The 15910-nt window shown below is 41.7% G+C and overlaps 2 protein-coding genes across 8 annotated transcripts in view; one reads left to right on the top strand and one right to left on the bottom strand.

Annotated features, from left to right (window-relative positions):
* The window catches only part of CENPP (centromere protein P), a 261199-nt gene that overhangs the window by 81664 nt on the left and 163625 nt on the right, over positions 1-15910 (bottom strand). The window lies entirely within an intron of this gene.
* ECM2 (extracellular matrix protein 2) overlaps positions 1-15910 on the top strand; it is a 49121-nt gene that overhangs the window by 28166 nt on the left and 5045 nt on the right. Inside the window, exons 4-8 of one of the 3 annotated variants that reach the window (XM_066257461.1) lie at positions 2006-2548; positions 4903-5018; positions 7072-7207; positions 11608-11765; positions 15329-15468. In XM_066257461.1, coding sequence (XP_066113558.1) covers positions 2006-2548; positions 4903-5018; positions 7072-7207; positions 11608-11765; positions 15329-15468 — 1093 coding nt within the window. Of the gene's footprint in view, positions 1-1936; positions 2549-4902; positions 5019-7071; positions 7208-11607; positions 11766-15328; positions 15469-15910 lie in introns of all 3 variants that reach the window. The other 2 variants (XM_066257460.1, XM_066257458.1) reach the window with 2 other exon arrangements.

The following is a 15910-nucleotide window of genomic DNA, read 5'->3' as shown; positions in this document are numbered from 1 at the left end:
TGTCTCTCTCTTCCCCTCCTGCAGCCAAGGCTCCATTGGAGCAAAGATGGCCCGGGCGCTGGGGATGGCTCTGTGGCCTCTGCCTCAGGCGCTAGAGTGGCTCTGGTCGCAACATGGCGATGCCCAGGATGGGCAGAGCATCGCCCCCTGGTGGGCAGAGTGTCGCCCCTGGTGGGCGTGCCGGGTGGATCCCGGTCGGGCGCATGCGGGAGTCTGTCAGACTGTCTCTCTCTGTTTCCAGCTTCAGAAAAATGAAAAAAAAAAAAAAAAAAAAAAAGAAAGTAATCAATGAACAACTAAGGTGTCACAACGAAGAATTGATGCTTCTCATCTCTATTTCTATCTGCCTGTTCCTATCCGTCCCTCTCCCTGTCTCTCTCTCTCTCTTTCTCTCTCTCTCTCTCTCTCTCTCTCTCTCTCACACACACACACACACACACACACACACACACACACACACACAAGGATTGGGATGGTTTCTCCTGTCTATGACCAAGTATGATCACAGGGCAAATATCTACAAGTCTCCTGCTGGGAAGAACTTTAAAATATTAGGAATTGTATTTTGGTAGGGAATACCAATTAGTTTACTAAGGTATTATAATTTTTAAAATGTTAAAAAATTAAAGTGTTTAATAAAATTTGACTCCTTGGCGGTAAAACACAAGGTTTATAAAGGAAAGATTGAGACATTTTCAAACATATTTCAAAGGACTTGGGTTAGTCTTAAAAGGCAATGGTTATTTTGAAAATATAAACTTGGATATACAGGAAGGATTTTAAATGTTTCAATACAATAGCTTTAGTTTCCTTCTGCTATTTTTTTTCCTACTCTCCTGTTGTAGTTCTGCCAGAGAGGTGGAAAAAATAATTCAAAGGCTTTTTAATATACACTGAATTGAAATCTCAAGTAATCCTTCAAATAACTATATTTTCTGAGTTCTTTTTGGGGCAATTTATATATAGTATTAAATAAAAGCAGGGAGATTATTAAGTAAATATTTTGATGAAAGAAAGTCCACACACTGAGCTCACTGCTTCTTAAAACTCTTCATCCCGAGGGTGAGTCTGATGGATACTCTTACTTATGTCTTCCCCACTTTAGCCAAAGATATTAAGTGCTAATAGCAAATGTAGATGAACTTTCTGCTATCTACAGGGGAGGCAAAAATAGGTTTAGAGTTGGGAGTTGTATTATTATTTATGTATTATGTATTGTCTTTATTTAGATAAGCAACTGTAAACCTACTTTTGTCCACCTCACTATATCTGCTCTCATCATCATAGAATAATAAAAGGTACCCTCATGTATATATCTAGGTTAATTAGGTCCAAGATGTTTTCTGTAAGTCTAAAGAAGAGTCTGGGAGAAAAACAGAACTTTCTGTCAAAGGATGCTTTTAGACTCATGGAACTGAAAGCAAATTGAACAACAACAGAAAATCTATAAACAAAAGCCAATTTTGTTGGTTAACTACCATAAGGAAAAACTAAGGCTATCATACTGAAACATTTAAAAGGAAAATATGCATCTGTTGCATATTTTTATGTCTAATGTGCACATATTCTTATATTATCAATAAGGCTAATGAACTAAACAGTATCTATTATAAAGGTGCCACATCTGACTATGTTGCAATCTCACAACAGGGCTGCTTATTATGTTGCATGTGTGGAAATATTATTCCCTCTTTATCAAGTAGCATGATACTTCAGTAAAAATAAATAGTAAAACCTCAGGCAAAACAAAAACGGTCCATAATAGATCTTACAGAATAAAGCAAAGTTACTACTTAAGCAAAAATTTCAAGATTCATTTCATATTTAAACCACATTCAAATACCTGGAGGGAATAATATTAACCTCATTTTCACTATGATTCTTCCTTTTATTAATATCACAACGTGTCCCTGCTGCCTACTCCTTGCTTGGTCAGTAGCCACCTACTTGCTACTCGGTGGTAAAGCATTAAATGACAGAACTCAATTTTCTGGTGATTCTTCAGAACAAAGAGAACCTACTAATTTACTTCATAAGCAAAAGCCACCTGCTCAGGTGGAAATGGATGAAGCATTGAGAAAAGAGGAACTTCAGTCTGAGGAGGCTGAAGAAGAAATTCCAGAAAATGATGATAGGAAGCAAAAGAACAACACCCCCGGACCTGGTGACGAGGGGAGACTTCATAAAGAGGAGCAGAGCAGAGAAGGGGCGAAGCAGAGACCTGGAGAGGAGGGCAGGCAGCCCCATCAACATGGAAACCCAACACGGGAGGAGGAGGATGAGGAGGAGGAGGAGGAGGAGGAGAATGACGAGGAGGAGGAGGAGAATGACGAGGAGGAGGAGGAGAACTACAAGGATGAGTATGAGATTACGAGAGGAGACGTGTTCAGGATGCCATCTCGACTCCCAGTCCCTGCCCCTCCCAGAGGCACGCCACCCCTGCCAAGCAGGTGCTCTTTGTCCTACAGGACCATCAGCTGCAACAGTGCTGACCTCACACAGATACCACCGCTAACAGCACCAGAGATAACAAGTCTGGAGCTCGTCGGTAAGAGATGTTGATGTCTGTTTTATTTTGTGCTTTATAAGTAAATAACTCTCATTGCCCTATGAATGTTATATTTAAGTTTCACAATATAAATGAAGTCCAAACAGACCACTTTCACAATCTTTAAACACAAATAAACTCGGCAGAATAGCATAAGAGTACATTCCTCCAAATCAAACCATAATTTCCTGTGGACTTTTTTCTTAAAATCAGCTCTACTAAGATATAATTTCTATGCAGTAAAACTTATTTTTAGCATGTTATTGAGTTTTGACACATGCATACAGTCAGGTAACCATTGTCACAATCAAGATACAGGCCATTTCCATCACCTCCCTCAATTCCTTCATTTCCTCTTTCCAAAGCCCAGCCCACCAGGATGTGTTGTTCTATGTCTAGAGTTTTGCCTTCTCCAGCATGTCATAAAAATGGAAGCATTCAGTACACAGCCTTTTCAGATGGTCGTCTTTCACTTATCACACTGCTTCTGAGGGCCATCTAGGTTGCTGCATTTATTAATAGCTTGCCCCTCCATACTGCTGAGTGGTTGTTGGATGACCACAGGTACCAGCTAAAATCATCTGAGTTATTTCCAGTTTGAGGCAATTTTGTGTACAGTTGTTTTAAATATCCACATACAAATGTTTGTGTGGACCCAAGTTTTCTTTTCCCTAGAGTATATACCCAGGAGTAGGACCACTGAGTGACCCAGTAAATGCATGTTTAAGTTCATAAGAAACTACGTATTAAGCATTCCCTAAAATGGCTATGACATTACCACCACCAATGTCAGCGATGTCTGGCCATTCTGCTTCCTGTCAGCTGTTTCTCCCCTCATATTAGCCATTCTGATGGACATGGAGTGGTCCAGACTTTCTACTCATGTTTTCATAGGGCCACCTGGAAGGGTTGTGAGTGGAAGGACAGCATGACCAGGTGTGTGTATGAGGCTGGTTGGCAGGGAGACTGGGCCAGAGGACTAAAGTGGGGGTCACCCTACAGATCAGAATGGTGCTTCAGGCATTGTCTTGGGGAAAAAAATAGAAATAAACTACCATCAAAATAATAAATAATCATATAAATACTCAATAGAAAGAGTCCAACACCTTTATTCAGGATGGTCAGTCTGCAATAGAAACCACCAGTGACGTGGCCTTCTGGACACCACATTCTTGTGTCCTCCAAAGGAATTCTTATACCCAGAGCCTCCTGCTCCAGCAGTACCCCTCCTCCCGCCTCCTGCATGCTTGTGAAAGTCTGAAGTCTTATGAAAGATGAAAGACTTGTGCTCATACTATCTTGATTTTACAAGAAGGTCACCAAGTAGTTTATATAGTACTAACTACTTCTGGTAAGCTCATTTTCTGAGTTTAAAACCATTGACTACTGTACTTAACTAAATGTTACAACAAAACACCATAATTTTAAGGCATGTAGGAACATCTGTAGATTAAAGTCATAGAAGTAAAATATTAGACATGGCAGTGACCTGAGAGATTATCTTATTTAGATAAACTGCTTACTTTGGGAAGAAAACTGATGCTCAGAAAAGGTAAGTGGCACACTCAAGATTTTATAATTAATGAGTATCATAGTTCTGAACCAGGGTCTGAGAAATGTCAATGGGAAAACCTGGAGAACTACAAAAATCAGTTTCTACATAACCTTCAGAAACAATCTTTGTTGTAAAATGCATGATGCTAATAGAACTGTCTAGCAAACCATCTTCTGGCCATTTATTTAAGCAGTTTTATCTAAAACATGATGTACTAGAGCAGGGGTTGGGAACCTATGGCTCACGAGCCAGATGTGACTCTTTTGATGGCTGCATCTGGCTCACAGACAAATCTTTAATAAAAAAAATAATGTTAAAAATATAAAACATCCTCATGTATTACAATCCATTCCTTTCCTACCGCTCATGTTCATGGTTGCGGGTGGCTGGAGCTAATCACAGTTGTCCTCCGGGACAACACCAAATTTTTATTGGATAACGCATAAGGCACATGGGTCGTTGTATGGCTCTCACAGAATTACATTTTAAAATATGTGGCATTCATGGCTCTCTCAGTCAAAAAGGTTTTCTTTTTGGAAACCTGTTCTAGAGCATGACAAATCCTTAGAGTGAAAATTTTGACTATGAGAAACAATCTAGTCCCAATCTTGTTAGTTTTCTAAATGTGTATTCGCTTACATAAGATATATTGTCCTTGTTATGAGTATTGCTCTCTCCTACAGATAAACTCTCTTGCTATCTGTGTATGTGTACATGTATGTATGTGCATGTGCATTCATGTATACATGTGTACATGTATTGGCACATCAGTCTAAAATGTAACTATTCCTTGTCCAAGGCAATTCCATCACCTCCATTCCGGATGAAGCATTTAATGGATTACCAAATTTGGAAAGGCTTGATTTGAGCAAAAATAATATCACCTCTTCAGGCATAGGTCCAAAAGCATTCAAGGTAAATACATACTCTGATTTGTGAATAACAATCCATTGATATAGCTTTCCAATGTCTGGCACTGGCAGTTGGTGGAGGTGGGGAAGGGAGGAGAAGTTAAATGTTTTAACTGGTAGTTTTCTCCTAAGTTAAGAAAGTTTTTTCCCTGAGGTCCCTGAATTGTATTCAAGTTTTATCTTGAAAAGTCTGTTCTTTCTCATGTTTCTGGCTGGTTTTCCTATGCTTCATCTTTAGAACGCCAACAACAGCATCAATGACAAAATGAATGCTTTAAGTTTATAGCATAGTTTTCCTCGAGTAGCTGAAAACATGTTGAAATATGGTCTCTTAGTACACAAGGTATCCTGAAAAGAAATAATAGCTTTATCTAGAAACCCCATGAACATCCCGAGGCTAGCAAGTCAGAGATTCCCTGTTTTGTGCCATGGGCCACACTTGATGAAGGGCTACTTTAGCAAGAGGAGGTTCTGAAAAATCAAATGGACTCAGATGAAAAGTGGCCGGAATAGACTGGAGAAAGAAGAGGGAAGGAGAGAAGCTGGGGAGAAGAACAGAATAAACTTCTGAAAGACTCATATTGGACAGTTTTTTTTCTAAAAAGGAGAAGAGAGGATCAAGGAATTTCATAGAAACAAAGACAGAAGCAAGAAAAAGAGAGGTCTCTGTTTGTAAACTAATACTCATAAATATGTGTGCTTTAAGACGCCCAGGTAAAACATACTAATCCCACTAGGTCAAACGTTATCCCCTTAAACACTCTTCTCTTCATTCTGTGGACACACTGCTGGCCTCTTATATGCTCAGTTCCCGTTTCTCACTCAGATTCTGGGCTGGCAGATGAGAGAGGTCCCCATTTATGTCACAGACCAAGAGCACCTACTCACGCTAGCCATCCTTCTCACAGAAAACCTGAGACTCATGCAAGTCCAGTATTTGCTCAAAAAGGAAGACATTGTAAGAGATTACATTCTTTTCTTGTTTGGGATTTTCCGTCCATTCCCAAACTACCAGTGAAGCGAGTCATTCATGTGGCCTCACAAAGACCTGCCTAACAGCAGTGCTCCGCATCAGCAGTGCAGGCTGCCATGGCCAAAAGCACATAGCTACAAATGTGGAGATGCACTTCCCACACAGTCAAACTGTTTGGCACTGTAGAGCAACAGCTTGTGATATTTGTACCACTTCCCTTTGAAGAATTTCCACTGTAATTAGTGCTATAATTCTGCTTTTATTTAATGAACATAGAAAACTGAGGTTACATAGACATTGAAAAGATCCAAATTGCTGTCCTAATTTCAGCATCCATGATAGATTCAGGTGACTGCACGATTTAATTAACTTTGTGTCTATTGCTGAGAATGTGGAAATCTAAGATCCAGCAAAATATAATCAATCCAGTTGCAACAGGAGCTTTCTTTGATTTACAAAGGCCGCAATAATGTGGCAAATAAGTATGTGTAAGTGGAATACAAAATCATCAAATGTAGTTTGCTAAAGATGCCTGGGAATAAATACTACTAACAGGATCAACATCCACCTGGCAGGGAGAATAAGGGGAGTCCCGTTTAAACCTGAGTAAGTGTGGATTTATAAGATTTCAGTGGCTCTAGCCAATTGGCTCCGTGGGTAGAGCATCGGCCCAGTGTGTGGATGTCCTGGGTTCAATTCCCGATTAGGGCACACAGGATATACGACCATCTGCTTCTCTACAATGTTTTTCTCTCTCTCCTCCTCTAGCCATGGCTCAATTAATTCAAGTGCATCAATCCTGGACACTGAGAATGGCTTTGTGAAGTATCTGCCTCAGGCATTGAAAATAGCTAGGTTATGAGCATGGCCCCAGATGGCCAGATGATTGGCCCCAGATGGGGGTTACCAGGTGGACCCTGGTCAAGGCACAAGAGGGAGTTTGTCTCTATTTCCCCTCCTTTCATTTGGAAAAAGAAGGAAAAAAAAAAAAAAGACATCAGTAACAATAGCAAACTGACCGTTAACTGAGATATGTTATTGTACATCTGTGACCAGATTAAAAAATTGAGATTTGCTTTTTAAGCTTCTGAAGAAGTTAATGTACCTGAATATGGATGGAAATAATTTGGTAGAGATTCCTTCAGGACTACCACCGACGTTACAAGAACTTAAAATCAATGAGAACAATCTCCGCACTATTGACGAAGAAAGTTTATCAGGTACTAAGTATGTGGCTTTGTATGTGTCCTTATAACCTTTCTCCTGTAGTCATCTGGGAATTTTATTTGCAGTATTGCCAAATGAATAATAGCTAGTGAGGTTGGTGTTAATGGTCATTTCACCATTTAAGTTGATAAAATTTATTTGAACTACTGACTGGTGAAACTTCATAAAATGTATTTTAAACTGCTCATTGTCTTAAAAAGAACTCTAAATAGAAATAAGAGTCTCAATGATCCAAGTTCTCATCATTTACAAGGCAATAACTAAGCCCTAAATCCATAATATTCTGAGTCGCATAATATTTAGACACAGCGTATGTTCCAGTGCTGTGTCCGTACTGATACTTTGATGGGGGTTAGTAGTGATAAAACGGTACCCTGACTTGCAGACTGGGTCTCCTTTATTACTCTTAGATGCCCAATACACTACAGCCACAACTCTTGCTGCCTCCACACATTTTGCTATTTTAATTTTTCATGTGTTGGCACATAAGAATTATATCTCAAATAGAAGTAGTAAGTGGCACTATATGCGAGGCTGAGGGACTCTCCTACCATCAAAGCATGTTAACGTCAGCACATGCATTCCATGGCAGTCACTTTGGTTTTGACAGTCTTGTTCCCAGGAGAACAACTCTGGCGCTTCTGGCCACAGAGCAAGACAGATGATGCACATGGGTGTGTGGATGGGTGTGTGGCTCTCATGCAACCTGGCTTCCCTATGAATGGGCTTTAGTGAAGGTGGCCCCATCCCATAAATCTGACACATCTACAATGAACTATTCTTATGGCTGTTTCTAGACTAAGCTGGCTAACTAAGCTGTCATATTATAAACTCTGTATAAAAGGTAGTATTACATTTAGCTTTTCATGAATTCTAGCTAATGTCTTTGATTAGATCATATTCTTCTTTAAGACAAAAACTGCCTAATTTTTGGTTCTTCCTAACAGTGTCATGTAGCTCTTGAGGTATAGTCCTCAACACTTTTTATTTGTTTTGAAATATATTTTTTATGTTAATGTTGATAACCCAAACCTTTGAGGAATGAAACAATTTTATTATTTCCCTTTACTCCCAAAAACTTCATAGGAAGAAAACACTTCTGGTGGTGAAAAAAAAAAATCATGGGCCTGACCTGTGGTGGTGCAGTGGATAAAGCGTCGACCTGGAAATGCTGAGGTCGCCGGTTCGAAACCCTGGGCTTGCCTGGTCAAAGCACATATGGGAGTTGCTTCCAGCTCCTCCCCACCTTTTCTCTCTGTCTCTCTCTCCTCTCTCTCGCCTTCTCTGTCTCTCTCTCTCCCTTTCTCTCTCCTCTCTAAAATGAATAAATAAAATTAAAAAAAAATCATGGGGACTGCCAAATCTGAGGATTCCAAAGTTATAGAATAATCTATTTACAGATGAATTTCAGGGTACACAAGAAAAATGATAAGAAATACAAAGTTTGATGGGCTTTGTAATATGGAAAAGACATTTAAAATTCAATTTCTAACTGCTAGAAACTGAAATAGATCCAAGGAATGCTTAATTTAGAAGATATGTACTCGCCCTGGCCAGTTGGCTCAGCAGTAGAGTGTCAGCCCAGCATGTGGAAGACCCAGATTCGATTCCTGGGCAGGGCACACAGAAGCGCCCATTTGCTTCTCTTCCCCTCCCACAGCCACGGCTTGAATGCTTCAAGCTGGCCCTGGGCACTGAGGATGGCTTCATGGCCTCGCTTCAGGCACTAAAATAGCTCCATTGCTGAGCAGCAGAGCAACAGCCCAAACAGGCAGAACATCGTCTGACAGGGATCAAGGCACATATAGGAGTTGTTGCTTCCAGCTCCTCCCCACCTTCTCTCTCTGTCTCTCTCTCCTCTCTCTCTTGCCTGGTGGATCCCGGTTGGGGCGCATGTGGGAGTTTGTCTCTGCCTCCCCACATCTCAATTAAAAAAAAAAAGACATGGACTAATAGGTTACATGTGAACTACATGTGAGATCATACTTCTACCTGTGTTAACGTGAGTCACACATTCCTGCAACTGCTTCTCTGTTCTTCTTCCTTGTGAACAAATGTTTCCACATTTCCAAGAGGGTTGACAGTGGTCCAGGGTAAACAGACCTCCTGCACGCCCCTCCCAACTCCACAGTCCAGGAACCGTGGAGGCCTCAGCGCTGTGCAGGGGCCACTGAGGAGTCTATTTGTTGTCATCTTGTCCCCAGAGCCCCTTGAACGCTCTGTGTGGGCTGGCTCTTTTTCTTTTGGGTCTGCACCTTGTCCTGTGCCAGTGCTGACCCCTCAGGTGCTGGGCTCTCTCTTAACTGCTGCAGCCACTGACGCTCCTCAGCTCCTGGGAACCTTGCTGCCCGATGGTCAGGTTGCCCAGCAGTGAATGGGTAAGCCTGAGGAAATGCCACCACCAGTGCCATGCCACTGCTTATTCACGGTGGAAGCCCCTGGGTTGGACACCAGTAGCCTACTATTCTTCTGTTATGTCTAGTGGCAGGTCTTCACCCACAACTTTCCAGGTTACACATGGTTCCAGAGACGTGGGGAAGACAGACCTTACAGGGAGAGAATCAGCAAGTGCAAAACCCATGGAGAAACGAAACAATCCATACACTAGGGAACCTTGTGCAGGTCTAGTTCTGCGAGTCTGGGGTAGGTTTGATGGGGAGTGAAGAGCAGAAGACGGCGTGAGGACGTGGGCAGGGACCTGACCAGGGAGAGCTGTCAGTGCTGTGCCAAGACACTGGCCGTTCACCCAGAACTCCATGAGGTGTGCAACACCACTAGGGAGAACAGCAGGGTCTTAGAATCGAGGAGGAGAGGTGGGAGGGGAGAAAGGAGGGACAGCGGGAGAAAACTGGATGTGCTTAGAAAATGTCTTTATATACATCTATAACCTATCATATTGGTCCTCTACCCCAAATGGGAAGGACTTTTACCAACTCCCTGCTAACAAATCTTCTTTCTACCCTAAGTCTAACCTACAAAAACATTTTCATCTTTTCTAACTCTATCCTGTTTCCTGTTACATATAATAACACACATACCATGTGGTTCCTACACATATAATAGACACATAAACGAGAGAAAAATTATAAAGTGTTGTATAATATCATGAGTTGGCATTGTATATTTTGTTTTTCTTCTGAGAAATAATAACTATTATTATTCTTTCTAATGTAATAACCATTAGTCTACTTCTGTTATCTGTTTTTCACTGGAAATTTTCTATTACATTCCCAAACCTGAACTTTGTACTAGGCAAATATGCTGGATTCTCAGTGTCTTCAGTGTTGGAAATTAAAAGAGAATATAAGGAAATATAATCACTTATTATAGTTTACTGGTTGGTCTCCCTAGTTCCTGTCTCTTGGCCCTTCAATTGACCCTACACACCAGCAGCTGGGCCCTGCTCACACTCCCGTACCACTCAACAGTGCACTACCGTCTCCTCTGTGTCATAGCCTATGTCTATGATCTGTACTCTGCACAGTGCTGTGTTGCTTCTCTGAAGGGCCTACGGGCTGCACAGAACATTTAGGGCAATGCCTGTGACTTGCAGCTGAATATAAAAACATCCCCCATTCTGGAAATCTTGGCCACAGAACAAACTACAGAGTTACACCCTGAATGTCTGACTCAGATCTCTGGCAGTCATCACTGATGAGCTGCCCATTATTCTCTAAACTTCCAATTAGTTTGGATCATACCAGTCCTGAAGCCAGCAGAAGTAATTTAGAGAAAAATTGTTTGTATAAAGGACTTTCTTGGTAGCGCAATCTGAACGTGTGGAGAATTTTTGATTATTTTCCTACCAAGACATCCACTTGGCTGCATTTTCTGCCAGGAAGTGAACACTGTGATGGAAATTCAGTGCTGCATGTTCAGGAACCAAGGGTTTGCCAGGCAAAGAGCGCTCTTTCTTTGTCCTTCTTTGTCCAAGGAACCACTCGTTGGACTACACTTCTCTTCCATCCCCACACGTGCTTGCCATTTCATACCTAGCTGTCTTTACAAGTGCTTCAAGTGACGTTCCACAACCTTCTACTTCTTGCCCACCTGTGCTCCACGTCCCTGCTTGGCCAGTGCTGCCTCTGTGGGGCACCCTGCTGACCCTTCCCACTCCCTGTCTTATAGTGCACACTTGGATCAAACAGTACAGCAACAGTCTCTGCACAGGCCTGCCTCTGCACTGAACCATGCTTTCAGCCGTCAGTCTTGGCTGAAACAAGCATTTAGAAGGTGCAAAGTACTTGGGGAAAGGCCCTACAGGGAGATACAATGAAAGAGGATACATCTACCCTCCAAATAAACTGAACACTTCACATGACATTTTGAGACCTTATAGAAATTGCATAATTCTCCAATTACTCTAATATTCCAATAATTTTATTTTTTATAGACTTAAATCAGTTGCTCACTTTAGAACTGGAAGGAAACAACCTCAGTGAAACCAATGTCAACCCCATAGCTTTCAAACCTCTGAAGAGCCTATCTTACCTGCGTCTGGGAAGAAACAAATATAGAATTATACCACAGGGTCTCCCTGCTTCTATCGAGGTACTAATATCTTTCCTCTAATGTTTTGTCTCTTAAATACAGTATGCTACAAACACCAAACAATATATTTTAAGAGATTATTGTGATGCATATTAAACTCAGTAGTTTTTTGTTGTTTTTTTTTTAATTTTTTTTTTTTTTAAATTTTATTTTTTACAGAGACAGAGAGTGAGTCAGAGAGAGGGATAGACAGGGACAGACAGACAGGAATGGAGAGAGATGAGAAGCATCAATCATTAGTTTTTCATTGCGCGCTGCAACACTTTAGTTGTTCATTGATTGCTTTCTCATATGTGCCTTGACCACTGGCCTTCAGCAGACTGAGTAACCCCTTGCTGGAGCCAGCGACCCTGGGTTCACGCTGGTGGGCTTTTACTCAAGCCAGATGAGCCCGCGCTCAAGCTGGTGACCTCGGGGTCTCGAACCTGGGTCTTCCGCATCCCAGTCTGACGCTCTATCCACTGCGCCACCACCTGGTCAGGCTAAACTCAGTAGTTTTGAGGCTGTATGTAGAACTTATTGTAATCTGAATGTTGTTTTCTCTTCAAATTACATAATATTATGAATCAAAGTTATCATTATGAGTAGAGACCATTAAAAAAGTAATGAATGGGCCCTGGCCGGTTGGCTCAGTGGTAGAGCGTCGGCCTGGCATGCAGAAGTCCCAGGTTCGATTCCCGGCCAGGGCACACAGGAGGGGCGCCCATCTGCTTCTCCACCCCTCCCCCTCTCCTTCCTCTCTGTCTCTCTCTTCCCCTCCCGCAGCGAGGCTCCATTGGAGCAAAGATGGCCCGGGCGCTGGGGATGGCTCCTTGGCCTCTGCCCCAGGCGCCGGAGTGGCTCTGGTCGCGACAGAGTGACGCCCCGAGGGGCAGAGCATCGCCCCCTGGTGGGCAGAGTGTCGCCCCTGGTGGGCATGCCGGGTGGATCCTGGTCGGGTGCATGCGGGAGTCTGTCTGACTGTCTCTCCCCGTTTCCAGCTTTAGAAAAATGCAAAAAAAAAAAAAAAAAAAAAAAAAGTAATGAATGGTCCTGCTGAAAGCTCCTGAGGAGAGACTGGGAAAGTGAACTGAGAATTTGAACAAAAACTATGACTTACAAAAAGTACCTGGACTCAGAAGTTACTTTTAACTGTCCCAAATGGGAAAGTGACAATCGTCCACCCCAGTCCATTCCACCCAAAGTCCCACTTGAACTAGCAGTGACCCCGCATGGATGAACACAGTCTATAGAAACAGCTGCCAACAGTCCCTCAACTTACTGGTTCTGACCAGCTCCTACCAAGGACTTAAGAGTGGTCCTGTTTCCATACCTACAGAGATGCCCCTGCTGCTGAGGTCTGTGGCCTCCTTTACTGTGGCAAGGAACACACTTATATAACAGGGACTCCTGGTGGCCTTTGCTACTGAGTCATACTCCAACTTCCTGCATTAAGGACATCTAGCTGAACCCCAGCTCATCTCCTCTGAGCTCCATTTCTACCACACATACAATCACCCAGCAGGAAGGATAGAGTTTCCCACAAGTATGGGCTCAGGGGACCAAGAGGAGGCCAGTGATCGTCATTTGACGCTGCTGCCACAGCCACAGCTACCACCCTTGTCTTTCCACTATTTACAGATGAAGATACAGCATCGGAATGTATCAAAATAATAAAGATCAAGGTTTCAATACCTGGATTGACACCACAATCACTTGGATACTAAAGAAATACAGGCTCCTGGACTTATTCCAGGCACACTAAATCAGGTTCTTTGAAGGGTGAAGCCAGCAATTTGTACCTTTTTTTAAAATGAAAAATTTTCATAAATAATGATACACACAGTAAAGCACATAGACACACACATAGGTATGCATGCACACACTTTGAAAAATACAGAGCCATGTGTCTCCATTTCACACCTGACCCTGCCGTCCCTTGTTTCTCCTTCTCTCACTAACCTACCTGGGAGATACTGTCTGTACAGGCGCATGTGCTGAGTCCAGCCATGGCACTGCTTCAGAGCTGCACAGTTTCAACGTATGGATGACTGCACTGTTTTATTTATTCATTTTTATTTATATTTTTGAAAGAAAGCATCAAATCATTGTTACATGTAATTGTGTACCCACTGACTACTTTGCACACATTCCTTGACCAGGGCTCAAACTGGCAACCTCGGGGTCAAGCCAGCGCCCTCAGGAGCTAGATGGCAACCTTGGGATTAAACAAGCAGCCTTGGCGCTCTGGGATTACACCCTATCCACTGTGCCAGCAGCCATGGCTGGAGGACAGTACTTGGACTGGGCTACATTTAGTTTGGGATTTACATTTAAAAAGCTCACAAGCAACTGTACTATACAACATTTGGGAACCACTGATCTAGTTTACTCCTAAATACATATGAACATCAAAGCAAAAAGTAAAAATCTCTACCCATTTCTAACAAATACCAAAATTAAGTGACAAAGGGAAATTACTACAAAAGGAACAGAAAGTTAAACAGAAGACACATACTTACTCTAATTCTGAATCCCAACATAATCCTTGCTGAATAAAAAACCCTAGATCTAAAACTACCTGAATTAAATTGAAAATGGCTAGATATTGAAAACTTAAAAGTTCTAGTGAACTTCTGAAGAAACCCGAAACACTAATTCAAAAGAATATAACCATCCCTCTCTTCATTGCAGCATTTCCAACAGCCAAGATTTGGAAACAGCACAAGTGCCCATCAGTAGATGAGTGGATAAAAAAGCTATAGGACATTTACATAATGGAATATTACTCGGCTGTTAAAAAAAAAGGAAATCTTACCTTTTGCAACAGCACGGAGGGACCTGCAGAATATCATATTAAGTGAAATAAGCCAGTCAGAGAAAGACAAATACCATATGATTTTGCTCACATGTGGAATCTAACGAACAAAATGAACTAATAAGCAAAACAGAAACAGACTCAGAGATAGAGAGCAGGTTGACAGCTTTTGGGGTGTGGGAGACTGGAGGGTCAAAGGGATTGAGCAAAAAAAGAAAAAAAAACTCATGGACAACAGTGTGGTGAGTGCCAGGGCTGGGTGGAGAGGTGGAGGAGGGTAAAGGGGAGATAGATGGGGATGGGTGAAGATGTGACTTGGGGGGGTGAACACACAATAACACAGGTGATGTGCTGTGGAACTGTGCATCTGAAACCTGTGTAGTTTTGTCTGAGTATGACTGTTTGTATCTCGAAGGCCTGATTCTCTCCACTGCTAAATGGGGATTATAACTTCTACCTATTTCCTAGGGTTTTGAAGCCAAATGAGATCATTTGTGTGAATAAGTTTTTGTAAATTAGAAAAGCTTTATCCAATTATTTTGGCATACTACATCTTGAAACATTTTATGGTTAAAAATAATTAAATGAGATACTTTTTTTTCTAATTAGAAAGTTTGACAACTTAAAAAATGAACTCACTTGGAAGAGCAGTAAAAGACTCATTAGATCATTCTAATGACAATAGTCTATAATACCATTTTAATTTCTGTAAAATTGATTATATTTATTAACATGAAGAAAAATAAGTCTTTTCTCTTACTTATAGGAATTATACCTGGAAAATAATCAGATTGAAGAAATAACTGAGATTTGTTTTAATCATACCAGAAATATCAATGTCATTGTACTGTGTTATAATAAAATTGAAGAAAATAGGATTGCTCCATTAGCCTGGATAAACCAAGAGTAAGTATATGTTATAATTAGACTTTTTCTAGACAGTTCCTTCCCTTTGCCATTATTAATGAGGGTATAAACATGGAGATATAAGGAAGGTAACAGCATAATTTTTTAGCAAATCTTTCCCTCCTCCAAACTTTCAAGGAGTTTAAACCATTGATAATGTGACTGGTGTTAGGATGACCAGGGTCATTGCTGCTGTAGACACTTGACTGCATTCAAGTGCTGAGCCAGCCAACCACTGAACCTGACTGAGTGTGTGACCCAAGCTGTGCCCACCACACCACTCACGCTGTCGACCTCACAGGGCATCATGAAATCTCAGAGTGAGGAAGAATGCTGCCCTCTGCACCTCCTCACTTAGGTAGAGGCAGCAGGCTTCACTGTCCTACATCACACTGTCTCTACTCCTCCAAACTATTTCTCTTACAAAATAGACTGGAGAATG

Source organism: Saccopteryx bilineata, chromosome 2 (genome assembly GCF_036850765.1).
Source record: "Saccopteryx bilineata isolate mSacBil1 chromosome 2, mSacBil1_pri_phased_curated, whole genome shotgun sequence".
Classification (NCBI taxonomy): domain Eukaryota; kingdom Metazoa; phylum Chordata; class Mammalia; order Chiroptera; family Emballonuridae; genus Saccopteryx; species Saccopteryx bilineata.
This window is presented reverse-complemented; position numbering and strand designations above follow the sequence as displayed.